This window comes from Saccopteryx leptura, chromosome X (genome assembly GCF_036850995.1).
Source record: "Saccopteryx leptura isolate mSacLep1 chromosome X, mSacLep1_pri_phased_curated, whole genome shotgun sequence".
In the NCBI taxonomy this organism is placed as follows: Eukaryota; Metazoa; Chordata; class Mammalia; order Chiroptera; family Emballonuridae; genus Saccopteryx; species Saccopteryx leptura.
Genome location: NC_089516.1, coordinates 12,395,645 through 12,421,868, shown reverse-complemented (window position 1 = coordinate 12,421,868; position 26,224 = coordinate 12,395,645). Strand labels below are relative to the sequence as shown.

At 43.7% G+C, this 26,224-nt stretch overlaps 1 protein-coding gene across 7 annotated transcripts in view; it reads left to right on the top strand.

Annotated features, from left to right (window-relative positions):
• SH3KBP1 (SH3 domain containing kinase binding protein 1) overlaps positions 1-26,224 on the top strand; it is a 442,009-nt gene that overhangs the window by 402,516 nt on the left and 13,269 nt on the right. For all 7 annotated transcript variants that reach the window (XM_066357664.1, XM_066357661.1, XM_066357663.1 and 4 more), the window contains 2 exons: positions 2,145-2,230; positions 23,771-23,880. In XM_066357664.1, the coding sequence (XP_066213761.1) occupies positions 2,145-2,230; positions 23,771-23,880 (196 nt within the window). The remainder of the gene's footprint in view (positions 1-2,144; positions 2,231-23,770; positions 23,881-26,224) is intronic.

Sequence of the window (26,224 nt, the reverse complement as noted above, 5' to 3'; positions counted from 1 at the left end):
GCTCGGAGAATAAGCTGAGTTCAGTCTGTTAGTCTGGAGGAGGACGGCACCAGGTCAGCCAGGCTCCATAGACACCAAATAACGTTAAGCACCCTGAAGACTTTGAAAAATGAAAATGCCTTTCTACTAATAACGCTTCATTTGTAAAGCATTTGTTTCAGACAGTTATATTCAAATGAGTGGGTGCTGGAACCCTCCCAATAAAATGTTTTGAAATAAATTTCCTCAATCCCACCATCCCTGTTGGTTTGGGGTCTGTCCAAGGGACATGCCCTATGGGGCCTGAGTTTTGGTAGCCAGGGAATGGAGAGGGAATCTGCTATAGATACCTGGCCTAGAAGGGCACCCACCACCTTAGGGGTATGGAGGAAGGTGAGAAATCAAAGTTCTGCTGTGAAGTTCAAGCTTCTTCCCCTTTCCAAGTATAATACTCCACATACTTTTTTTTTTTTTTTTCATTTTTCTGAAGCTGGAAACAGGGAGAGACAGTCAGACAGACTCCCGCATGCACCCGACTGGGATCCACCCGGCACACCCACCAGGGGCGACGCTCTGCCCACCAGGGGGCGATGCTCTGCCCATCCTGGGTGTCGCCATGTTGTGACCAGAGCCACTCTAGCGCCTGAGGCAGAGGCCACAGAGCCATCCCCAGCGCCCGGGCTATCTTTGCTCCAATGGAGCCTTGGCTGCGGGAGGGGAAGAGAGAGACAGAGAGGAAGGGGAGGGTGGAGAAGCAAATGGGCGCTTCTCCTGTGTGCCCTGGCCGGGAATCGAACCCGGGTCCTCCGCACCACATTCTTCTTGAGCTTTGATTTCAACCAACCTCTGTAAAGCCCAGCAAGTGTCATAATGCACACACCCAGCCTTAGAGCTGTATTTTTCTCTTGGTGAAGGCCAAACTATTTGGCTCAGCCCTGGGTCCCTAGAGTTCTCACCTCTGCTCTCTGGGGATCCCTGGCCACTGGGCCCTTGCTCAATCATGTGTACTGATATGTCCTCTCTCCTTTTTACTCCAAGGCCCAAAACTGTAACATCACCTTCCCCATGGTCCCCAGGACTGCCGTGCATATCCCCTGCACTGACATAGTGCTCCCTGTAGGACTTCGATGTGCCTGTATCTGATACCGCCTGTACCATGTGGGCTTGTAGATGTCTTTCTCTTTCTCCCAGTTAGACCATGAGCCCCTCTGGAGTAGGTGCCACCTGGCTTGGCCCTGTCAATGTCCCCATCTGTTACTCATTGTGTAGTTTGGCCTCAGGCCACGGTAACTGCCAGAAGCCATGAGATGGACTATTTCTGTAGCCTTCCCAGGAACAACTGTTTGGCTTCTCCCTCTCATTTTATAGGCAACGTTCTTCCCCCTATTTCACTGCCATCACAGGCTTTGGATAATCTCATTTAGGACTCATCCCCTCAAAAGAGTCCAAAGAGCTGCCCTTTTGGAGGAATTTGGAGGAACTTTCTTCTTGTGCATGAGTAGGCTCTTTCTTTCATCATCTTCGAAGGCCATTCTTGTCCACAAGGGCTGCTCTTCGCCCAAATACAGAGGGAAGTCGCGCGTGTCCTGACGGGCATGGTGGCACCCACCCAAGAGCTGTCTAATTTTACAGGTCTGTGCCCCAGCGCCAGCTTTCAGGCTGCCAGATCTCAACTCGACACCTTGTGCCTGTCAACAGCCTGGCTGATGCCTCAGCCTAGGCCAGAAAACCTTTTCCTCAAGGTTAAAAGTAGTTGACCTTTGACAAGCAGCATTGGCTACATTCCTTGCTCCTTAAAAGGGAAGCTTCCAGTTACTGTTTGCTGGTGCTTATTTGGCCATGAGGCGGGAGCAGGGCCTATGTCGTACCCTGTGTACCAGCAGGAGGGTTTGTGGCTAAAGTTGCATTGCTGAACAGTTGTTATTAAAATAGCTATCTTTGAAAATGTGTGCCGGAGGAGAGGGGGGCATCCACTCTGTTGGCCGCTTTTCACCAAGGCCCATGTGGCTGGAGAACTCGTTGGCACCTACGGGCTTCCTCACAGGCGACAGTGCCACCTGCCCCACATCCAGTACACTCCTTAACTTGCATGCAGTAAGAAAGCTGACAAAATGACAAGGACACACATCAACTGTTAAATGCCTGGACTTCTGTTTTTAATATAGGGGTGACGGTTCAAAGATTGACTTGGTGGGCAGTTCGCTGTCTGGCATCCTGGACAAGGATCTCTCGGACCGCAGCAATGACATCGGTAAGTAAGGAGACCATTCTTGCTTCTCTTTGCACAGTTTTGGAGGGACTGCAGAGCCCAGTTTCCCTTTTCAAGCAACCTGATGAGAACTAACACGACTATTTAAATGTAAGGCTAACAGCCCTGGTTAGTTTTAGGTGTTGCAGTTTTGTAAACAAGGGAAGCAATGGTGGTTCCCACGGTAAGACACAATCCGTGGGATTTTTATTCTCTCTGGCCTTAGAAATGTCTTGCATGGTCCAATGAAAAGAACTGATGAAGAAACCTTTTTGTAGACATGGGCATTAGCACTTATATTCATATTCTCCAGTGATTTATGTTTCTAATGTAATGAGGTAAATGGGTTAAAATGCAGAATGGCAGAGTTCATTGTAAACACAGCTCTAAGTGTTTTGACTTTGCATTTAAAATGAAGTTTGCTTTAATAATTGCCACTTTAGTTCAGAACATGAATGCATTTTTGCAAGGTCAAGATACCACTATGTTATAAATGGGAAAGTAGCTAAAGTCTCGGTGGTAAAAAAGTTGAAGGGTGTTTTGGGGATATGCGTGGGTGGTTTTGAGGTCACATGTGCTGGTTGAGGCCACTGTTGATTTCACTTGGGTGACAGCCTGTTTAAGAAGTCCAAATTCAAGGATTTACTTTCTTTTTTAGCCTTGCATCTTTAATTTGTACCTATCACCCTGCCCTCGTAAGTTAGCACCCTCTTATATTCTACATGAGAGAGAGAACTGCATTTTGGAATTTGCCCTTTTAAAATTATTTCTTTTTACTTTGAAACAAGTAGAGATTTTGCATGCAGTTGTAAGAAATAATGCAGAGAGATCCACTTACCCTTTACCAGTTTTCCCAGTGCTAACATGAAACTGCAGTGCAAGATTACACTGGGCTGACATTGATACAGTCTACCATATTCCCCAGTTTTACTAGTATTTATGTGTATTTAGTTCTATATAAATTTGTCACGTGTAGGTTTGTGTATCTACCACCACGGTCAAAATACAGAACATTCCATCACCGCCGGGTTCCCTCTGTTGCCTTTTATAACCACACCCACCTCCAGCCTGCCCCCTTCTCTTCCCTAACCTCTGGCAGCCGCTATTGGGGCAGCCACTATCAGGGAGTGATTAGACGTGGAAGACTTCTAGCATCATTTGCTTTGGTTGCTCAATTTAGAAACAAATGTCTGACAGTTGGCAGGCTTTGTAAGAGGCACCAGCGCGCCTACCATGAGCGTTCTCGTCACCTGGGGTTACTCCTGTGCTGGGGTGTCATTTTCTTCCGAACCTGCTAATACAGTTACATCTTCACAACTGCTGACGTGCAGTCTCTGATCTGATCTTGTGAAGGCTTAGGGGTAGGATGTGTCATTGTGACTATAAACACCAAAAGTACTTGTCTTGTTTCCAGAAACTATTCTATATCCTCAGTCAGCTTTTGAGAAGCCTAGTCAGGGAGCATGACCAGGAACTTCTGACAGCTTGGGCTGACGCAATAATAACAGAAATGCTGGCCTGCTGTAGCATTTGACCCGGTGAAAGGGCAGGCAAGAGCAGAGCAGTGATTGGCTGTGAATGAGGAGGAATCATTGGAATGAGTCTGATTAAGTTCTAGTTCCATGACTGCAGAGGAGCATTCAGGCCCCATTTCAAGGCAGGTGGCCAGTGGGCGAAGTGTCAATGAAGGTAGGGTGTGTGGGGCCTCCCATGGGGAGGGAGGTGTTCTCCCACCTCCAAAATACACAGGCCTGTGCCTTGCTTGTGAACAACATTGGCCTTTGACCTTTGTTTCCTTTGGCTTTCGAGATGACTAAGGTGGCTATCGCCAAAATATGAATTTCATGTTTTTCACTCTGAAAAGCTAGTTTGGAAATGTTGGGAGCATTGGTGGAGCTTGGATGGTCTATAGAAGCTTTTCATACTGTGAAAACTAAGCACCAGCTGTATACTATATTTGGGAGCCCACAAAGAGTTGCTGAGGTTTAGTTTGCTCTTCTTTTGACAAGAAGACATTAATATAGCAAACTCTAATTCCTCAAGCTAATAATTGAACATACATGCTGTTTTCATTGTGAGGAACGACGGTTGGCGGTTCAGTACCTACTACTGAAGCCAAGGCTGAATGGTTTCCAAGGCCCTCACACACAGGCCCTGCCTTCCAGGGTCTTTGGGTCCTTTGGGGCCCCTAAGACAGCAAATGAAAAGTGAAGTAATCCTGACGCTCTGTCTAAATCAGGCTTCCCCAAACTATGGCCCGCAGGCCACATGCGGCCCCCTGAGGCCATTTATCCGGCCCCCCACCACACTTCCAGAAGGGGCACCTCTTTCATTGGTGGTCAGTGAGAGGAGCACTGTATGTGGCGGCCCTCCAATGGTCTGAGGGACAGTGAACTGGCCCCCTGTGTAAAAAGTTTGGGGACCCCTGGCTGAGTGGTAGAAAGTAATGCTGCTCAGAGCTGGGGACGCTCCCTGTCACCCAGGGTGTGAGGGCAGGCTCTGTGAAGGTGGACAGACTTCCCTGGATCAGACAGTCAGATTTTCTTAGGCAGAGGCAGAGATGGGCAGGGCAGCCACCTGGGGACCACCGATGGCTGAGCATAGATCAGCCTGGCTGCAGTACAGAGTTTGTGCTGACATGGAGGGGTGTGAGGGAGGAGGCTGGAAATGGAAGTCGGGACTGGACTGAGTTTGAGAAGGATGGCTTTGTAATTGATTCTATAGGCAGTGGGGACCGTTGACAGCTGACACTGAAGTGACATGATCAGGTCTAAAAATTCAGCTATTACTGACAGAGCTTTGTGGGACAAATGAGATGAAGGAAAGATGGGTGTCAGGAGTCAGGTTATTTTATTTGATCGTTCTGGTGAGAGGCAGTGAGAGAGAGCCAGAATTTAACTGCTCACAAAAGGATCGTGAAAGAAGGGAGAGATGCGGAAGCAGCAATTGCGAGAGCATTATGGCTAGGCCTCAGTAAAAGATTAGATTTGGGAGTGGGAGGAGGAGAGAATGATTTGTTAGTTGTGAGGTTTTAAGGTTGGTGGCTGGGGAGAAAAATGACTTGGGTAGAAATAAGCATGTCTGGAGGAGGAATTGATTTGGCAGAAAACTCGATGAATTCATTGAAGCACGTTTACTTAGAGCTTTGATCGGACATCCCCGTGTCCGTGCTGGCTGAGGCTGAAGGTGGAGGGCTGAGGCCAGGGAGGCGGGCAAGGATGGCAAGTGGAGATTAGGACCTTCCATGAGACAGGAACAATGCAGGGCTGCTTCTGCACACCTGGGTTTGAGTGCCTCGGCTTCCACTGCTTCCTGGCTGGGCGACCTCCCATAACCTCCATAGACGCTCTGAGTTTCCGCCTCTTTATCTGTAAAGAATACTACATCTCTTTCAACTTCCTCATCTTGTCTTCCAAAATTATATAAGATCACTTGGTGGGCTGCAGAAAGATAGAGATGCTTATTTCTAATGTTGTTTGCCTAGAAGTGATCAAGTCAACAGAAAAATGAAATCCTTACCATAAGAAAAAAGAACCTAGAGAAAATCCTGCGCAAAGTCCGCAACGCATGTTGGGGGAAAGCGGAATTGTGCAACATCACGGACCGAGGGAGCAGAGGATTTTAAGCAAAAATGTTTTTAGGCCCAAATGCGGAAATGCTGTCAAGGAGAATAGGACATTGCCCAGGGACTGGCTGTCTTCAGGGCTGCTTTTGTATCTCTGCTTTTGTGGCATGTGTTTATTGCTTTGAATCAAGAAGGGAATTATTATACCACCATGTTTTGTTAGTGCTTCAGACAATTGAAGCTGTCCAAATGTAGGCTGCAGTGAATAGCAGAACAGTCCTGAAAGCCATTAGAAATCATCAGTGTTAGCTTATAAATAAGTGTGTTTCTTAATAAAGCTATAATTTAAAATTATTGTGATATTAAATTAGAGAACATGGGTTTTTCAGATCTCGTGTGGGCAGCTATCAGCATGTGTCAGCCCACGATAATTTAGAATGAAATCAGTTGGTCCCAAACTAAGTTGTTGATGTCAGTTTGAGATATTGTTTGTATCAGACTATGAAGCCATATTTCAAGGAGCATAATAGAAAATGTGGATGAACTCCAACACAGGCCTGTGCATGAATAGAAGTGAAAATTAAATTGTCCGATTTTCTTTCGCTGATGGAAGACGCTGTTCTGATTGAATGGGAGATTATAGGCCGTGAAGTCAAGTGCCATAACATTTACTTTTATTATGCCATTTATTGTAGTTCCCACAGCATGGCGAGGCTTATTGTTACACTTCAATACTACGGAGATTTCCTGGTTCTTTCCCATCAAAGCACATGGCAGCGGGCCTCCAGGTGGGAAGCAGTCTGGGAACTAAGCCATCTACTTTCAACTGATTGCCTTAGAAAAAGCCTTTCTCATTCCTTTTCAGTTGCTTGCCTTCTTTGTTTTAACTGTTGGGGTTTTTTTTTTTTTTCATTCTATTTAAATTTCATCAAACTCTTTCTACTTCCATCTCTATGTGGACACTACCCCCTCTTCACTTGAGGAAGCTAAAGATTTCCCCTCCATCTTCTGCCCCCCACCCATACACAGGTAGTCAGTTTGGGGCCACGTGTCACTAGTTCTAAAGTAAATGGATTTAGGACACAGCCTGGTTTGAAAGCTAGGAAGGCTAACTTCAACTTGTTCTTAATCTCTCACAGATGCCTCTAGGCCTATTCATTTGGACCAAGAAATGCAAAAGCACTCCCTGAGCCCTGAGAATGCTATTCAGAGCTAATCGATTTGGGGTGCTGGAAAGGTTCTAAAACTGGATTGTGGCAGTGGTGGCACAATTCTATAAATTTACTAAAAATGACTAAGTTGTATTCTTAAAATGGGTGAACTTCATGGTTTATAAAATATACCCCAATAAAGCTGTTAAAAAGAAAAATACAAATGTTCCGAACACTTACAGCAAAATGGTGGAATCTTGATAACATGATAAGAAGCAAAATAAGTAAATCAGAAAAAACTAGGAACTGCATTATTCCATATGTAGGTGGGACATAAAAGTGAAACTAAGAGACGTTGATAAGAGTGTGGTGGTTACAGGGGGGAGGGGGGAATGGGAGAGGGAAAGGGGGAGGGGGAGGGGCACAAAGAAAACAAGATAGAAGGTGACAGAGGACAATCTGACTTTGGGTGATGGGTATGCAACATAATTGAATGACAAGATAACCTGGACTTGTTATCTTTGAATATATGTATCCTGATTTATTGATGTCACCCCATTAAAAAAATAAAATTATTATAAAAAAAAAACACCAATATGGAACTATCTTAAATAAGTTTTATTGTTTTGTCAGGTATTATTAAATATTTTTTCATTAAAAAAAAAAAAAAGAAAAATACAGAGCTAATTGAAATTCTCTTAGTACTCACTTTGAGGTCTCAAAGTAAAAAAACAAAAGATAGACACATGCAACTAATTTGTAAGTATGGGGTTAGAAGTGCCCCTTTGCCTCCCTGTATAAAATGGCGGTGTTTATTCAGACTAATAGCCATTATATTGCTGTTTCTGAGTTGTCTCTAAAACCAGTCTTTTATAAATAGCATTATGTTTTAGATGTCTTAAGAAAGCTCTCCAAAAGCTTGTGAAAGAATTCATTTATAGTAGAAATAAGTTCCCTTAAACTGTTAAATAGAGATATTGTTTTACAAAGTCTTGTTAAATTGAGGCCCAGCTGGATATTGATAATGATGATTACAGCTGTAGTGATAGAATATTCACAAAATGTTTGGAAGGCTTAGGAGTGTTTTCTAAGAATGTATGGAGGTAGAACATGTCTGTAGAATCCTTAGCCCTCTTCCAGGTACAGTTTGCAGATATCGCTTCTAAAGAATGTTGCTGTGTATGTAATGTCCTCGTGTAAGAACTATTCCGCCAGTACAATTACTGGCATACACTTCCTTTCTTCATCTGCCCTCTACCATTGTCCTGAGGTACAGTGGTGAAATAATAGCGGTGGGAACGGGCAAGGGAAAGGAATAAAAAGGAACTTACCAGTGACTAGGGTGCCACCTAGACATCTTGAATCTTTTGTGTATTTCTCATCATCGCCAGCTCTGGAAAGGAGGTGTAATGACTCTCATTTTTATAGGGAAGAGACAAGGGAGGAAAAAGCCAGGTAATTTGGGCAAGGTTAACTGGCTGTTGAGTAGTAAAGTTGGATTTGAATCAGGTCTCTGTGACGCATGAACCCAGATGTTTCAGTGCATGAAGTTGGCCTACATTGGTGGTTCTCAACCACTCTCCCCAGGGGATGTTTGATGATGTCTGTAAGACGGTTCTGGTTGTCACAACTTGGGGTTGGGGGTGGGAGTGGGGGTGGTACTTAGAGACCAGGGACACTGAAAAACATCTCACAGTGCATAGGACAGCCTTACAAAAAAGACCAGTCTCACCCCAAATGTCAGTAACACCGAGGTTGAGAATGCCTGGCCAGTGTCAAGGATCTGATGGTGAATTCAGAACTGCGAGGCCAAGGACTGTGCAGCCTTGTGGTCCTGAAGTGGCCCTTCTCATTTCCTGAGAATCTCTATAAAACACAGTTTGAAAATGGTGTCAGGCTCTGGCCAGTATCTCAGTGGTTAGAGCGTCAGCCCAGCATGCAGACATCCCGGATTCGATCCCTGGTCAGAGCACACAGGAGAAGCAACCATCTGCTTCTCTTCCCTTCCCTCTCCCCCTTCCTCTCCCCCTTCCTCTTCCCCTTCTCTCACTCTTCCCCTCTCTCAACCAGTGGCTCAATTGGTTCAAACTTCAGCCCTTGGTGCTGAGGATAGCTCAGTTGATTTGAGCATCAGCCCCAGATGGGAGTTGCTGGGTGGATCCTGGTCAGGGCACATGTGAGAGTCTATCTCTCCTCTCACTTTAAAAAAAAAAAAAAGAAAATGGTTTTGGAGCTTTTTTGAAACCGATGACTTTATATACAAAAAAATAAATATGTTTGAAGTAATTAAACATCAACCAAGAAAGTCTTCATGACATTTGAGAGCGTTCTTCCTCAGGTTTATGGCAAGTTATTTGCTCTAGAAAAAAATGAAATTATTTGAGTCTGGCTTTCACATGAAAAGACTGTTTTATTTAGGATTAGACTCTCTCCCAAGATTTAATATCGAGTGTTTAAATGAGTATTAAATAAAAGGACAACAAACATGAAATTTAATTAATGGTATCTTATAAATTTGTGTTCAGTATACAGAAGCTTTTCAAGACATATGTGAAGCCACTTAATAGTTACTATTAACACGAAATTTTTATTATGACACCAAATCTCTATAATTGAGTGATTGAATTCGTAAAATAGTTTGAAATTTCTACCTATTACTATAAGAAATGGGGTTCCCAAACAGATTTGGAAGGAAGACTTCTATAGTTGGCTTTGGGGTGTTGGTTTTTCTGTCCTTTTTTTATATTTTAAATTTTCCCTTTGGTCCTTGTAGCAGTTCAGGTCAGTTGAGTAAAGTCTCAGGTTAATAGGACAACATATACTGTGTGCTGTGTGACTTAAAGACGCCCCCCGGGAGTGGTATTTGGAGTGTTCCAGATGGGCTGCTGGTTGACTGTGTGTGTGACTGAGCGCCGCATCTCAGCTCTCTGGGGTTAGCCGCTCTGACATGGGAACTTCCATGGGAGGGCCAAAGCTCCCTCCTACAGATAGTATCTCTTTACCAGTGACCTAAGACATGGCCTTGGAGATCAGGAACGTGACTGACATTACCCATGCAGAGGACAGGAAGACATCATCTGTTATGTTAGGCTTGACTCTGCAGGTGAGACTGTGAAGTGTGTGTGTGTGCGCGCACACAGCTTTGGATCCTATTCTCAGAGACACAAGTCATGATCAGACTTCATTTTATATCAGGACTGTTTGAGAAGCATACCCATTTCTCAAGCATGATGACAAAAAACAGAAGAGATTGTGCTTAAGATCGAGTAAGTGCTTTGTATGAAGGAAGTGAAACAGGCTGAACTTCTGATTGATGGGTCTTGGCTCCGGTTAATTCAGAAGTTCTCTCCCTGCAGTGCCCTTTCCCTGGTTCCTGACCTCTCTCACCTTAGACCGTTAGGGCTCACAGCCTAGGTTTGTGCTGAGTGAACGAGGTCAAGCTGGCAACCAGCACTGGTTTCAAAATCATCTCACAGTCCTTGAGGAGATGGGATGGTGGCAAGACCCATCCTCGGTACTTCTAAGAGTCTGGTCCCAGATGGAAACTGGGGGTGTCCACTGACAGACCTTCCCGGATATCGTTCCACACCCAAAACGAGGTGCTCGCCTCTGCCTGTTCGGGCCCCCTCAAGGCAATCCTGGCCTTTAGCAGTCCATTGTGTTGGCTAGGTTTGTACTTAGTTTTGATGGGTTCTGCACACATTTTTTACCCCATCACATCCAATAAGTGCAAAAGCAATGAACATTCAAAGTGCCAGTAGGAAAAGTCTCATGAATACTATAGAAATACAGGTGGAGATTAAACAAATCAAAATGAGAACACAGTGGCAAATGTTGCATAACTTCATGGGAGTACTTGGGAGTATGGGTTATTCTAAAACACAGAGTGAACAGTGCCATGCTGCCTTAGCCACCTACAGCCATCAGCCTGCTTGGTGGAAAAGTAACTGGCAGGTGAGAGGAGCGGAGGGACATTCAGGTGTGTAGCAAGCTCAGTTCAGATGGCCCTTGGCTTAGGGAGGTTCACAGTGCTCAGTAGTCATTGGCATTTGTGGTCCAGTCTAGAAACTCGCCTGTGTGAAGAGGTAGCATAGCATATCCTCCTCTGGGAGTTTGATCGCCTGTGTCTCTGTGGTCAGGGTCCTTGAATTCTTCCTTCAGCCCAATGGCTTGAGCATCTCTGCTTTTGCTACATGCTGAGAATATTTATAGCTTTGAGAATACAAATGCAGAAGGTTTAAAGTAGTCTATGCACAGCAAAGAGACTTATGTAGTAACCTTGTTACATCTACAGTGTGTTCAGCTGAGGCCTCTGAGCTGGGAATGAGTGTGGAGGCAGGAAGAGAACAGGTGACAATCAGCTCTGATTGCACATGGCATTTATTTGGCCTGCAGTGCCCCCTCCACCCATTCCCTGTGGCTCAGATTGGCAGGGCTCAGTTATGGCTTCCGTTTGACTTGTAAATATCCAGAGGGATATTCCACCTGCCAGAAAACCATACTCAAGTGCCCCTTTGTCATGCTAAAAAGCATTATAGACAAACTGCACTTTATTAAGGAGAAAGCTTCTAGCCACAGACTCTTGTTAAGGTGTGGTCTAGAGGCCTTGGCCCTCTCAGCCTCCTCCTACCTTTGATTCATTAAATGAGTGATGAGGACTGAGGATGAAGGGACCCATTAGATGGTTATTAGATCTGCTAGTGACAAGCTAGGATGAGGTGTAAGGGAACAGGGAGCCTGGATTTAGAGCCAGAAGAAGCCTCTTTATTTAGCTTCGAGATGACCTACAGTGACGCTCGCTACCTCCTCAGGCCTGAGTCATCTCTCCCTGGGGTTGTTCATAATCTTTGGAATTTCACAGACTCATCTACCAAACAAAATAGGCTTTTAGTGTGAGGGAGTGCTGGTTTTTATTTCACTAATTAAGCACATTTTAAGAAATGAATGTCATCACCTGGTAGAAGGGATATAATTACCAAGTTTAAAAATTGAACACATTGAACTTACTGAGAGACTTGGCGATGCTGGCCTTCTTTTCCTCTTTATGACAGGCGATAACTTTTGTCATGGATGCATACCAGTTCTCGAAGAGGTGTCTGAGAATCACAGGTCTGGCACTTTTCTGCAGAGATGAGGGTGGGGAGAAAGGAGAAATGTTGAGGGGCAGGTGTTGATGCTTGGACAAAACTCACTACCCAGAAATGTACAATTAGCAGATTAAATTTTATAGAGATACGGTTGCTTGTGATTTTTTAAATCACTCATGGAAATGTCAGATTTTTAAGGGCACTTTCTGTACTCCATACCTCTGTCCTCTGCCTTCCCCCAGGGCTGGAGAATGGGGCCCACCAGCCTTTCTAGCAGTTCGGCAGGTGCCTGGTCCTCTCCCGCCTGGTGCAGAAAAAAGCGCACTGGGCTTCAGACAGGTATCCGCCCTGCAGGTTTTGTACTCAGCATAAACCCTGGCTTCCCTGTAATTCTGGACATTAGGGTGCTGTTGTTTCACGGGGATATTCACATTGCCGGCGCGTCAGACTGCTCCTCCATTGTTTAAGTAGAGCGCTGTTGACTAAGGTGGAACGCCCTGAGCGACTTGCTCCCTAAAAGGAAGGGATCCCCAGCCTTGTCGCACATCTCGCTGTAACAGACCATTGGGCCTGGCCTTGCTCCTCTTTCAATTTGGGTTTTGTATCTTTAAACCAGGAGCTTGGAGAAAATGATCAAAGGGGCCCAGGTCAACGTTGCAGCCTTATTTGTCTGAATCTGTTTCTTTCATCTGACTTGTCTGGACATTGAGAAAACTTGCTTTTTGGTAACCTCTGAATCCTCTTTGAGATGAAATAGCTTGCCCTGGCCAGATAGCTCAGTTGGTTAGAGCATCACCCCCAAATGCAGAGGTTGCTGGTTCAATCCCTGGTCAGGGCACATACAGGAACAGATCAATGTCTCTCTCTCTCTCTCTCTCTTCCTCTCTCGCTAAAATCAACAAAATAAAAAGATGAAATAGCTTATTCTTTTATTTGTTTTTTTACCTTAATTTCCTTTATTCTTTTAATTTGTTTAACCTTGAATTGATTATTTGGCCCGAAGTTCTCATGTAGGTTTTCTTTGGCTTAAAGTTTGAAACTTTTTTTTTTTAATTTATTGATTGATTTTTAGGAGAGGAAGAGAGAGAGAGAGAGAGAGAGAAAGAGAGAGAGAGAAACATCAATTTCTTGTTCCAATTATTTATGCATTCATTGGTTGATTCTTGTATGTGCCCTGACTGGGGGTCGAACCCTGCAACCTTAGTACATCAGGATTGTGCTCTAACCAACTGAACTACCTGGCAGGGCTAAAAATTTTTGCTTAAGAAATATTTTCTGGCCATATACAAGTCTAAGTTATTAACAATTATGGGTATAATAGTTATGGCATACATTTTATAAAGTTTTAAAAATATTCATTCACCTTTAAAAAAACTTATGATTTTTCACCCAAATTCTTATAGAGAAATGTAAAAGGGTAGGCTGTTTGCCATCATAAATAAATTTGAGTTCCCAGAGCAGACCCTTATAGACAAAATAATCCCACACGGTCACTGAGGAAAAGGTATGGTGTACCAGATAAACCTTGTGTTCTTAGATAGGTGCACTTAGGTTTGAATTCTAGCTCTGCAAGTTCTAAGATGAGTGACTCTGAGATCCACTTTCCTCTTCTATATTACAGGGCTTGTAATGCCCACATACCTTAGAGGATTGTTGTAAAACTGGGATATAATGAATGATGTGGCTGACGCAAAACAGGCATTTTCTGCTCAGTAGTTGGTATATCTGCAGCTCAGATAGAAAGAAGCACCAGGCATCGACCTTTATTCTTACCATGACTATACTTAGCAGAAATTAGGAAAGTTCTTGAACACATAACATAAATGAGCTAAGATTTTGATAGCTGTATCTGAAATCAGTCATTTCATATACAATATATTCAGTTGTGTCTTTAAAGAGCTTCTCCCAATTTCCCAAATACAAAGGGAATAGGTGCTTACTTAAAAAAATAATAATGGGCCCTGGCCGGTTGACTCAGTGGCAGAGCGTCAGCCTGGTGTGCGGAAGTCCCAGGTTCGATTTCTGCCAGGACACACAGGAGAAGCACTCATCTGCTTCTCCACCCTTCCTCGTCTCCTTTATCTCTATCTTTCTCTTGCCCTCCTGCAGCCAAGGCTCCATGGGAGCAAAGTTGGCCTGGGCACTGAGGATGGCTCCCTGGCCACTGCCTCAGGCACTAGAATGGCTTTGGTTGCTTCGGAGCAACGCCCCAAATGAACCGAGCATCGCCCCCTGGTGGGCATGCCTGTTGGATTCCAGTCAGGCGCCTGCAGGAGTATGTCTGTCTGCCGCCCCCCACTTCTCACTTTGTAAAAATATAAAAAAATTAAAAAATTAAAAAAATAATAATAGAAGAACACGCAAAGTTAGAAAGTACAATCACTTATCTCAGCCTCCCTCTGAAATAATCACGGTTAATTTCTTATACATACTTTTAGAAATCTTTCTGTGATTGGGTGGATGGATGGATATTTTGAAAATGTGATCATGTTATACATATGGTTCTGATCCGTTGTTGTCTTTTGAACTAAATAATGTATGCTTGCCATCTTTCCACATAAGTCACATAGCTCAACCTTATACTTTTTAAGGCTACATAATATTTTATAGTATGAGTCTACCGTATTCAGTTCTCTAGGAGCAAGGCTGCAAAGAGCAACCTAGGACCGAGATCTGCCGTTGGGGTTACCTCTACTTCGAGGGCCATGGAAACTTCTCAGGCCACAAATAGTGCTCATCTTCTTATGTGCTCTTTCTTCAAACTTATCTGCTGAGAGCCTGGGTGTCATGCTGCTTCTCCTCTTCCTGCTCCCCTTCCCAATCTCCCTCTCCTATTTTATATGGCACAACCAGTCTGTTGCCCAGTCCAGGGGTATCAAAACCCCCGGTGCAAACTAAGAGACCGTTCTAAGATTGGTGCTGGAATTGAGAATCTGAGTGTCTCTATTGGCTAGACAAAAAAATCCATTTACAAGTCGGATGGTTTCTAATTCTTTGCTTCCAGCAAAATTGAAGAAGGTCCCTACTGAGTTGTTCGTTGATAGATTGTTAAAAATAGTTCTTGATGATGCTAGACTACTGTCTGAGTTTTGTTATATAATTCGAAAGGAGTTCAAAGAATTGAGTGACATTGTGATAAAATTCTTCCCATTTCCATCTACTCATATTTATGTGAACAAAATTTCTTGGCACTTATAACTATAAAATGAAAAATAGGAATAGAATTGATTCTTGTGCTAAGTAATAATAATCTAATATATATGAAGTATTTGGGGGGGAACCCAATAAAATTCTACTTTTTATACTTATAAATTATTATCAAATGTGTGGTAGGGTATGTATACATATGTTTTGATCATTTGTATACTAATAATAATTATAATAACAACTCAATCCAGAAGAAAATAATAATTTTTATACTTAGAGTCTTATAATTTTAGGAAATAAAAAGAATCATTAATTTTAATTTATATGCATTTCATAGCATTAAAAGGTAATAATTAACAAAGGACAAAATATACTAAATTAGATTAAAATTCAGCAGTGGAAGTATAATAGAATATGAGTTCAGAGAGAGGAAAGGAATGACGCAAAATTTTCAACTGTTAAAGGAAAGCTTATTTATGATCTTTTCAAATGGTTGATATACTTGTTCCGTTGTTGTGGTATTCAAATACATATTTAATGTATTTAAGAGAGCAATATAATAATTGTATTTTAAAATATCAATATTTAGATTATAACAAATTATATCCTTTGTGACTAAAACTTGTACAAAATTTTAGATGTCAGCTTAAGATGTGTGAGGGGGTACATGGGTATTCAAAATTATTATTTTTTTAATTAAGTGAGAGCTGGGAAGGTGGGGAGGTGGGGAGGCAGGGAGACAGGCTCCTGCATGTGCCCCAACCGGGATTCACCAGGAAAGCCCCTTACAGGGCAATGCTTTACCCATTTGGGGCAGCTGCTCTGTTGCACGGCAACTGAGCTATTTCAGTGCCTGAGGCAAGGCCATGGAGCCATCCTCAGTGCCCAGGACCAATTTGCTTGAACCATTCAAGCCGTGGCTGCAGGAGGGGAAGAGAGAGAAAAGGAGAGAGAGAATGAGAGAGAGAGAAAAAGAGAGAGAAAGAAGGGGAAGAGAAGGGGTGGAGAAGCAGATGGTCACTTCTCCTGTGTGCCCTGACCAGGAATTGAACCTGGAACTTCCACACACCAGGCTGACACTCTAATGCTTAGCCTACTGGCCAGGGCCTCAAAATTATTTTAGAAGGTATGCTGGCAAACAGTCTGAAGTCCACTGGCCTCATAATTATATCATTTTACATGTATATAAATGTTTCTACAGGTTAATTTATAGAAATGGAATATCTGAAGGTATACACATTTACCTTTTGGGATAGTATTGATAAATGGCATCTCAAAATGGTTGTGCAATTTACATTCTTGTGAATAATAGCATAACTACTGTTTCCAAAAAAAGAAATTATTAGTTATTAAATCTTTTTGCATAGCAAATTTGGTCTGGGCCTATAGTGAGCAGTTTTGAAAGGCATAAAGATATGAAAAGTTGCTTTGCCCCACTTCACATGACTTACTACCAATCGCATAAAGCATTTTACCTCTTCTCAGTGCTAGACTTCAGTGAGACACGCTCTTCCTTCCCCTGATCCATATTAGGTCCCCATGCTATCATTGCTAATTTCATCTTTTTACCTTTCTTCCATAGTAGCTAACAGAATTTATAAATTGTGTGTGTGTGTGTAGGTGTGTGTGTGTGTGTGTGTGTGTGTGTGTGTGTGTCTGTCTGTCTGTCTCAGAGGGCTTGAAGCTCCATGGGGCAGGGACCATGGCTATTTTGTCCACCTTTGTAGCCCCTATGCCTTGCCCAGAGACTGGCTAATAGTTTGCACTCAGTAAATATGCACTCAGTGAATAGACTGAGCATGGATGAAAAGAAATAGCATAATGTAGGGTTGTGATAGAGAGCTTTGTTGCCACTAGCCACAAGTGACTATATAAATTTAATTCAACTTAAATAATCACAATTTACCATAGTCCATGCACTCATTAGCCACATGGGGCTAGTGGCCGCCATATTGGGTAGCAAGATGCGATAATCACAAGTTTTAATGGAGAGCGCTGATTTAGAATGATTACTTTCATTCTCAAAATTATTACTATGCCTGGCATACAATAGGTACTTAATAAATGTTTAAATAGATGAGTAAATAAAATCCTTATCTCCCTCTCTTATTCTTGTGATTCCTCATTATAAGCCCCATACCACTCCACAGGCTGCCAACAGGGAGGCTGCCAACAGGGATGTTAAAGTGCAGATCTGGGTATGTTCCTTTGCTGCTTGAAGTTCTTCTTCCCAAGTTCCCATGAAATCCCAGTGCCTTAAGTTTCCATGTAAACATTACTTTGTACTCAATAGCTAAACATTCTCAGTTAACTTGCCTGACTCCTTCCATTTTCTGCCAGAGATTTTCTTAAAGAAGCCAGCCTCTTTTTCTCTCCTTTTAAAACATATTTGAATAAAATAGAAAAAAGCAATTTGTCATCAGAGCCATTGAAAAAAACAATGGTTTTTTCACCAAAAAAAAAAATACTTTTCCTAGTATCTTTTCTTGTTCCTGATATACAAACAAGTCTCAGAATTCACCGTTGGTTGAATGAGAAGTAAGGTCAAGTGTTCCTACTGTCTGTCCAATGCCCTACAGTGGAAAGAATTCCACAGACATGAATCTGAATGTGGGCCCTGTCACTTTCTGGTCATGACCTTGAGCAAGTGATCTAACCTCTGATCTTCCCTGTCTCCCTTTATGGAACAGAGCGGCACCTACAGGGCGTGGGTTTTGGAGAGCGATACATGTGCACACATGTGTGAAGCATGGAGTAGTAGGGTGAACAGGAGCTCAAACCTGTTTACTCTCAGCAGCTTGTGTCTTGCGAACGTCACACCTGGATTATAATGAAAACAAGATAGCTAATTTGCTAGATTGTTATGCATTTTGGAGGGCTTATTTTCCTGCAGAAGCTGATCAGTGCTTAAATGGAGATTTTTCGGTTGGTGACTCAGCTAACACAAGTGTTTATTTGACCCCTAAAAACGGGCCCATATTTTTAATCTGCACAGATGTTCCATACTAATCACATGATTTACGTGGAGGGTGAGATTTCCTTCCTGCAACCCTGTGGGTTTAGGGTTTTCACATCTTAAATCTTAATTTTTAAAAAAGTGGGGTTTTTAAATTAACATTTAGCCTTACTCTTAGATCTCGTTTCCAAATCCCACGACCCCGTTAATGCCGTATGAAAACAAAATTCTACCTGTGTGATCTGAAAGAGTTTTCACAAAATCTCTCATTACAAAAGAATAACCCTCCAAAGCTGATAGCTCAAATAATTCTCTTTTTTTCAGGTAGAAAAACTGAAGCCCAGAAAGTTGTTTATTAATGACTCAGTAATATCAGTCCAGCCAGGATTGATGTGAGGCCTCGGACAAACAGAGATAACAGCCGTAGTGTCCACCCGGGCTCATTCGGGAGACGGATAAATCAACAAGGAATGTCAGTTCGGGGTGCTAAATGCTGAGACTGGAGTGATGGGTAACTAAGGGAACACTAAAGCCAGACTTTAGGGTGCAGTCTGGCTTCTTGGAAAAGGTCTCTGTTGCCTGAATCAAGTCTTGATGGCCTGAGGGGAAAGGAGGAAAAGGGAGGGAAGGAAGTTGCCTTAGGGACAGAGAGAGAGGTGCATTCTGGCCATGCCAGGAGCACCTTGGCCCAGCTAAAGGCACTGGGATTTCACGGGAACTTGGGAAGAACTTCAAGCAGTGAAGGGACGTACTCTGAACTGTACTTCCATATCCCTGGTGGCAGCCTGTGGAGCAGTATGGGGCTTAGAGTAAGAAATCCATTACAGTGCTTTCAGGCAAGAAGTTCCTCCACATTAGTGATCCTTGACAGGGGCATGCAGGAGCAGGAAAGGCTTCCAGAGATACTGGGAGGCAGTGATGTTGCCAGGCTTCAACTGAAGGAAACTTCCATTCTGGGGCTCTTTCTTGAGTCCAGAGCAATGAGCCACAATGAATAAACATAAGAGCTCACAAATAGTTCCTTTGGTGACAGCTGGCTTGTCTCAGACTTTTGACTATTTCTCCTCTGTGTTTTCAATGGATGTGCTTTAGGTCACCTGTGGTCACTGGTATCGTTCCTCCCATCCGTGGAAAATGAGCCCACATTGTCTAATTGAACTAAATAGGGTGTGACTGAAATTCATGGAAAATGGGCAATTCCATGTGGCATGAAGAGACAGAGGCCTTTCCAAGCCGACTCTGTGTCCAACATGAATTATCCCCGTATGTCTGCAGAGGGCTCGCCTTCCAAGTATCACAGAAGCCAAGAACCTCTCATCCTTATGAAACTGACTTTTAAAAAATACCCACCATTTGCCAGTTCAATAGTTTTGGATTGGCTTATAGGCATTAAAACTTTTTTTTTTTTATTAAGAGGGAAAATTCCCAGCCAGGCTGAGAAAGCTCATATCAAGTTTCAGCCTGATTCATTTCAAAACCACCATGAAAATTGGGACATTTTCTTCGCACCACAATGGGTTAGTCATGGAAATTCTGCCTTAATCTCAGCTACCATGGTCGCAGTCATGAGAGCGTGCTCTGTGCCGCCGAAAAGATGGGTTACAGTACTGAAGAGTTTCTCCCTTTACTGTCAGAAAGCAGAAGTGCATTGCAGTTTGGATCTCAGGTTCCCTTTTCAGCAAGTGACCTCATCCTTGGTGTGTCTTTTTTCTTTCTGGCAGTTTTGTATTGTTTTTGTTTCCAAAAAGTACTTTTTATAAGCTCAAACTGAAGAAAGTTAAACATAGCTGAAGATGTATGAAGAAGTGAAGAGCCGCCCCCCCCCCCCTCCCAGGACTCTGACCCTGTTGAGTGACAGATGAGGCAGTCTTCTTGGCCATCTGTCATGGAGACGCTGGCTAAGTGTAGCCAGGCTTCAGTGTGTGCGGGTCTTTTTAGTGCAGACCTCAGCCAGTAAAGGGGAACGGGCCAGCCAAGCTTGCTCTGCAGCTGCGGCACAGATGCTGCCTTCCACCCTGAGGTGCTACCCCATGTCCCACTTACAGAGGTGGGCACGGCACCTCTGTAAGCTGCACTCCTGGAATCAGGGTTTTTTCTTGAGGTTGGTTCATCCATTCGTTGGCTTGCTCGGTTGTTCGCTTGTTCCTTCATTCGCAGAGTATTAAGCATGTTTTCTCCAGGAATGTACTAGACACCGAGAGCTCAGTGATGAGTTCCTGCCCTCCTGGGCTCACGGTGTAAGTGCAGAAACATTTCAGAGCCATTTTGAAAGAGTGATTTATGGCAGACCACCATCTCACGTGCCAGCAAACCCTCAACTCCCAGGTAGACATAATTATTTCAGGAGGGTGAGTGGGAGCAAAAATGGAGTCCTCCTGGAGCCTGGCAGATGTTTCCTAGGTGTAAACTTGCCTGTCCCTGCACACCATCGGATGTACCACATTCATTCCCAAGGGCACCTGTGGCCATTCAACCCAGTTCCCACACCTTCTCCCACCCCACTCTGCTTGCTGGATCACCTCGCAGGCCTCCTTCTCAGTCCAGCTGTACTGCTTCTGACCTGTCACCAATCACCCAAGCCTTCATTCACCACTTTGATCAACCGCTCTGGCACCTCTGTTGGCCCCTGCCACCGGGTCAGCCCTGCCAAGCCCGATATTGGAGGGCCCCCTGCTGATGAGCCTTGCTCCTGACAACTGGCCCGCCTGGCAGTCTGTCTACCCACCGGGCCCTGGAGCAGCCTGTCCCTCACTCCCTCTCCTCTCCTCTTCCTGGTCAAGTCCTCTGCCAGAGCAGGGCCTCTACTTGCTTGCGTGCTCAGATCACATGGGGAGATTGAAAACCTTCTCATGCCCAGCTGAATTCAGCCCAGGTGAATTTAGTCAGTCCCCGGGTGGGGTCCAGGCCTGAGTCTTTTTACTTGTCTGGGTGGTTCCACTGTGCAACCAAGGTGGAGAACCAGAGTCACTTAGCCTTTGTTTTGTAATCACCTTACTCTGTTCAGATTGTGCCTCCAGAGCTTGCTTCTGTTTCCTGGACAGAACCAGGATGTAGGTGGTCCCTCTCAGGCCCTGGTATCATGCAGCCAAGGCATTCAGCCCCGTCTGGTGGGCTGGAACCATTCCCAGCCCTCTCCTTCACCCGCTCCCCGGGCTTCCTGCTGAGCCGCTGCTCCTCAGTGTGGTGTCCTCTCTCCTTTCCCCCAGGCTTCCTCTGGCCTCTTTGTGGCCCCTGTCCTCCACAAGCGGCCCTCCTCACTAGCAGACCTCCCTGTCCTGGGCCTTGTTCTCTGCTCCCTGTTTGGGAGCTGCATAGAGAACGTGCTAAGCCTATTGTATGCAGAGTGCATGCAAGGGTATTGGTGGACACTTTTCTATAATAAAAAGAAAGCAGGGGGGAATGATACAGAAATGAATTATCTAGTAATAGGGGATTGAGTCAATAAAGCATGAATTGTAATGCAGTAGAAGATTATACAACAATCAAAATATTTATGAAAAAATTTTTAGAGTTGTGGCATGTTATGCTGATGAAATAAACAGAATGCAATGCTACACGTAGTGTAAACTGGACTATTTATAGAAAAGGTCTGGAGGATCATATCCTGAAATGCTAATAGTGGTTGTCCAAGTGTGGTAAGATTATAATTGACTTTCTTTTGTTTTAAAATTTTATTTTCTTAAATTATACATTGAGCACATGTTGCTTTTGTAATCAGAGAAAAAGGTGACTTAAAAAAATTAATTGGAAGGATGCTAATGTAAGATGGTAGCTTTTGGAATCAACCCCAGTGTGTAATGGGGACTTTCCTTTTCATACAACATGGAGTTAGTAGAGGTGAGTCCTGGGGTGTAGTCAGGAAGGGAACCTTTTAGGAAAATAAGGTTTTCTTAAAGGGAAGGCCCCTGAGAGGGTCAGGGCGGTGAACTAGCTCTGGAGAGGTCCACCTAGCAGTGGGGGTCTTGGCCCATCCCTGAGCCCTGCTGAGCAGGCTTGTGGGGTGGGGGAACCTTGAGCCACCTCACTCCGGTGCTGGGTTTTGACAGGCTTCCCCTTTGGCCTCTGAACACCGTTGATATTTTTCTTTGTGCTGTTTCTGCAAATATTTAGCCTTTCATTATACTTGCCTTGCCCTGATAATATGAGTTCATTGACTAATTATTCATTCACCAGGTTCTAGAATAAAGTCACTTTTTATAATCCCAGGTGTAATGTAATGGTTTGCCCTGACCAGTGACTTGTGCTTGGTTTTGCATATTCCACTAAAGGAAATAATTTTCAGACAACACCTGACTGCTCATTAATAGAATAAAGCCATCACCCAGCGAGATCGCTTATTCTAACCACCAACAAAAGAGCTCTCCCCAAAACAAGGACATAAAAAAAAAAAACACATAACTTTTCTCTTTTCTGTCCTGAGCCAACAGACTTGGAGTTATGGATTAGGATGCTTTCAGGCGCAAATAAAGAATATCTGATTAAAATTGGCTGAAATAACAGAGAGTTATCAGAGGCTGGGCACATTGTCTTGAAACCAAACTGAGGCTACATTAAAGGGAGAATGAGGCATGGTTGGGAAGGCGGTACCTGGTATAACATATGAAACACAGTACACTTGTCAGAAAGAGATGGTGTTGCCCAGTCACAAACAATAATGGGTCCCAGGGTTGGCCCCTTTCTGCCAGCCTTTCCTTTGTGCATCACATGTGCATCTACACTTCATCTGTAAATCCTTAAAACTCTGCGTATCTAGGTAACCACTTGGCCTGATCATTTGTTGAAGGGGATGGCAAAGTCAAAGCCTTCCTCCTGGTCACATGCCAGGTACAGTAATTATCTGTCTGAATAATTAATTCTGCATTCGACTCAGACGTCGGTCACAGAAATGAAAGGTCTCTAAGGGAAGGCTTGTGTCCACTGTACTCACTGTTGTAGCCTTGGTATTGAGCTGTGTGTGTGTGCATGTGCGTGTGCATGTGCGTGTGGCACGGAGTAGTTGCTCAATCATAATGGAGTGAATAAGCATACTGGTGACCAAAGATGATGCCTTCATTGAGTGATGCCTCTGGAAAGAGAATGGTGCCAGGCTCTGTGAGTTATCTGGAGAAGGGGAAGCTTGCCTCCACCTCCAGAGAGTTTATGGTCTAATGTCAGGGTGAGAACTGACAGCCAGAGTACTGCAGTACAACTAGAGAGGAGCTAGCCCTCTCTTGTCTTTTGGAATCAATGACCAACATTCACTTGTCCAAGGATGTTGTACCTCATGATGACTACTTTTTGTGATGAGGCTGCAAGAATGTTTTATCTACCAAAATGAGCTTGAATTTGTGGAATAAAGAGGATTCCTCCTTTACTCCTCTTCCTGTAGCTTTTCAGAATTTATGAATATAGGTATGGAAGAGGGGAAGAAAAATCATCTTTCTCTCTCCTCCTTGTTAGCTCTTTAAACTGAGGTGGAAATGATTCTTCATTCTGTCTGAGTTGTGTTTATTGAATAACCAAAGGATATAAACAGCCTTCATAAATGATGAAATGTAATCCAGGCATAAAGGATGATTGTTAAGGAGAAAGAGGTGCATCTGGCATGTCATGAGAACCTTTCCTCACTCTTAAAAATCTGTTTTACTTTTGTTTTAGACTTAGAAGGTTTTGACTCCGTGGTGTCATCTACTGAGAAACTCAGTCATCCCACCACAAGCCGACCAAAAGCCACAGGGAGACGGCCTCCATCTCAGTCCCTCACATCCGTAAGTGTCTCCTCAATCCTCTACAGCTCAAATGCAGGAACTATTACAGAGTCTAGTTAAGAACTCTTCTACGAGTGGCTGTTCTGAAGACAAGTGGGGAGAAGGAGGTCATGAGATACATTGGTGATCTGAGAGTCTTCTGGAAGCAGGCAGTGATTTCTGTTTGTTCTTTGTGTATCTGTGGGCAAGGTGGGCACTCCCTGTTCCCACTTTCCTTCTCTCTACTTCTAGACTGATTCTTGTTTGAACCTGAAATGAATTTGGTAAGGGGAAAATAATGTCATTTTTTATGATGGGAAAGAGAACAAAGCTAGTTTGGTCAAAAAACAGAACAAAAGTGCTAAAGAAAGCTCGGCTACTACCCAGTGCTTGGAAGTCAGGAACTTTTTTCTCCTGCTAAGACCTGGAGAAAATTGGTTTTAAACATATGAGGTATATGGTCATATTGAAGAGGGTAATCAGAACACTCCAGGTATCCCACAGAATTGTTTTTATTTGGGCTGTTTTAAATAACTGATTTTCTCATTGGAAACCTGTAACACATTATAGTAGTACCAAATTTAAACAGTGAAATGCATAAAGAAAAAAGGTATCCATACTCCTGTTCCCCAGAGCTAAGAACTGTTAACTTCTTGCTATAGCCTTACCTTTTATTTAAAATTTTGTTTATATAAAATTGTTTCTTCAAAAATGGAATCTCTTAGGCCCTGGTCAGGTAGCTTAGTTGGTGAGAGCATTGTCTCCATATGCCAAGGTTGCAGGTTCAGTCCCTGGTCAAGGCACATACGAGAATCTACTGATGAATGCATAAATAAGTGGAACAACAAATCGATCTTGTTCTCTCCCTCTCTCTCTTTTCCTCTCTATTTAAAACCAATAAATTTTAAAAAATGGGATCACTTAGTATGCATTGTTTGGAACTTACTTTTCCCCCTTATAGTGTGTACTTTTCTCCCCAATCATTATGCATTCTTCCATAACATCACATTTAATGGCTGCTTAGTATTCTAATTTGTGAATAGATGATTGTTTATCCAGTCACTATCATTGAACATTTAAGTTGTTTCCCGTTTTTCATTATAAACATTGAAGTGAACGTAACTGTAGAATAATCTTGATGCTCCCGCAAGCAGTGTATGTCTATCTTTGTCTATCTGTCTATCTTTCTATATCACATCATCTTGCCCTTGCTAGGAATGCAGGTCTTATGACCTTCATACAGAGACACCAAGGAATTAACCTTCTGTGGGTTTCCAGGACACTTTCCACTTTCACCTCTTCACTGATCCCATCTAAGCGGTCATCATTTAGAAGAAAAAGAATACCACTTCCTTTGAACCTCTTCTCTCATATCTTCTGAGTCTGGAAGTATGGTTTGAGTCATTCTATTTTTCCTCTTGTACAAAACAAGAGGAAACTATGTATTGACACCTTTTGTGAAGAAAGACTGGAAAAAGTCGATTACTTTTTCCCTCTTATATAGAGTACTGTGTCAATACCACCTTCTTTTCCCTTTTCCTGTCACCTGTCCACACCCTCCCTAACATGCCTCATAGACATACGTGCTATTTAATTGCTTCTTGGTATCTCTGTATTTAATTTTTTTTTTCTTTTCTGAAGCTGGAAATGGGGAGAGACGGTCAGACAGACTCCCGCATGCGCCCGACCGGGATCCACCCGGCACGCCCACCAGGGGCGATGCTCTGCCCACCAGGGGGCGATGCTCTGCCCCTCCGGGGGGTCGCTCTGCCACGACCAGAGCCACTCCAGCGCCTGGGGCAGAGGCCAAGGAGCCATCCCCAGCGCCTGGGCCATCTTAGCTCCAGTGGAGCCTTGGCTGCGGGAGGGGAAAAAAGAGACAGAGAGGAAGGAGGGGGGGGGGTGGAGAAGCAAATGGGCGCTTCTCCTATGTGCCCTGGCCGGGAATCGAACCCGGGTCCCCCACATACCAGGCCAACGCTCTACTGCTGAGCCAACCGGCCAGGGCCTCTCTGTATTTAAATTTTAATCCTACCTTCCACATCTTCACATCTTCTCTATAAATCCTTCATCATTTTTATTTTTCCTCCAAATTCTTTCCAACTTTTCAAGATCTAGATGGCCTTGAGGCATCCGGAATTAAAGACAGAAATGCAAATTACCATCTACCTCCCACCCTTGGTCCATACATCCCATGTCTGGGAGTTTGTACATATTTTGGGGGACCAAGTAAAGGCATCTCATCTTTCCTTTTAGACTACACATGTGTTCATTCACTCATTCGACAAGTATTTATAGGTATCTATCTCCTGTGGGCTCAACTCTGTGCCAGACACCAAGACTGCAGCTGGGAATGAGATGTACA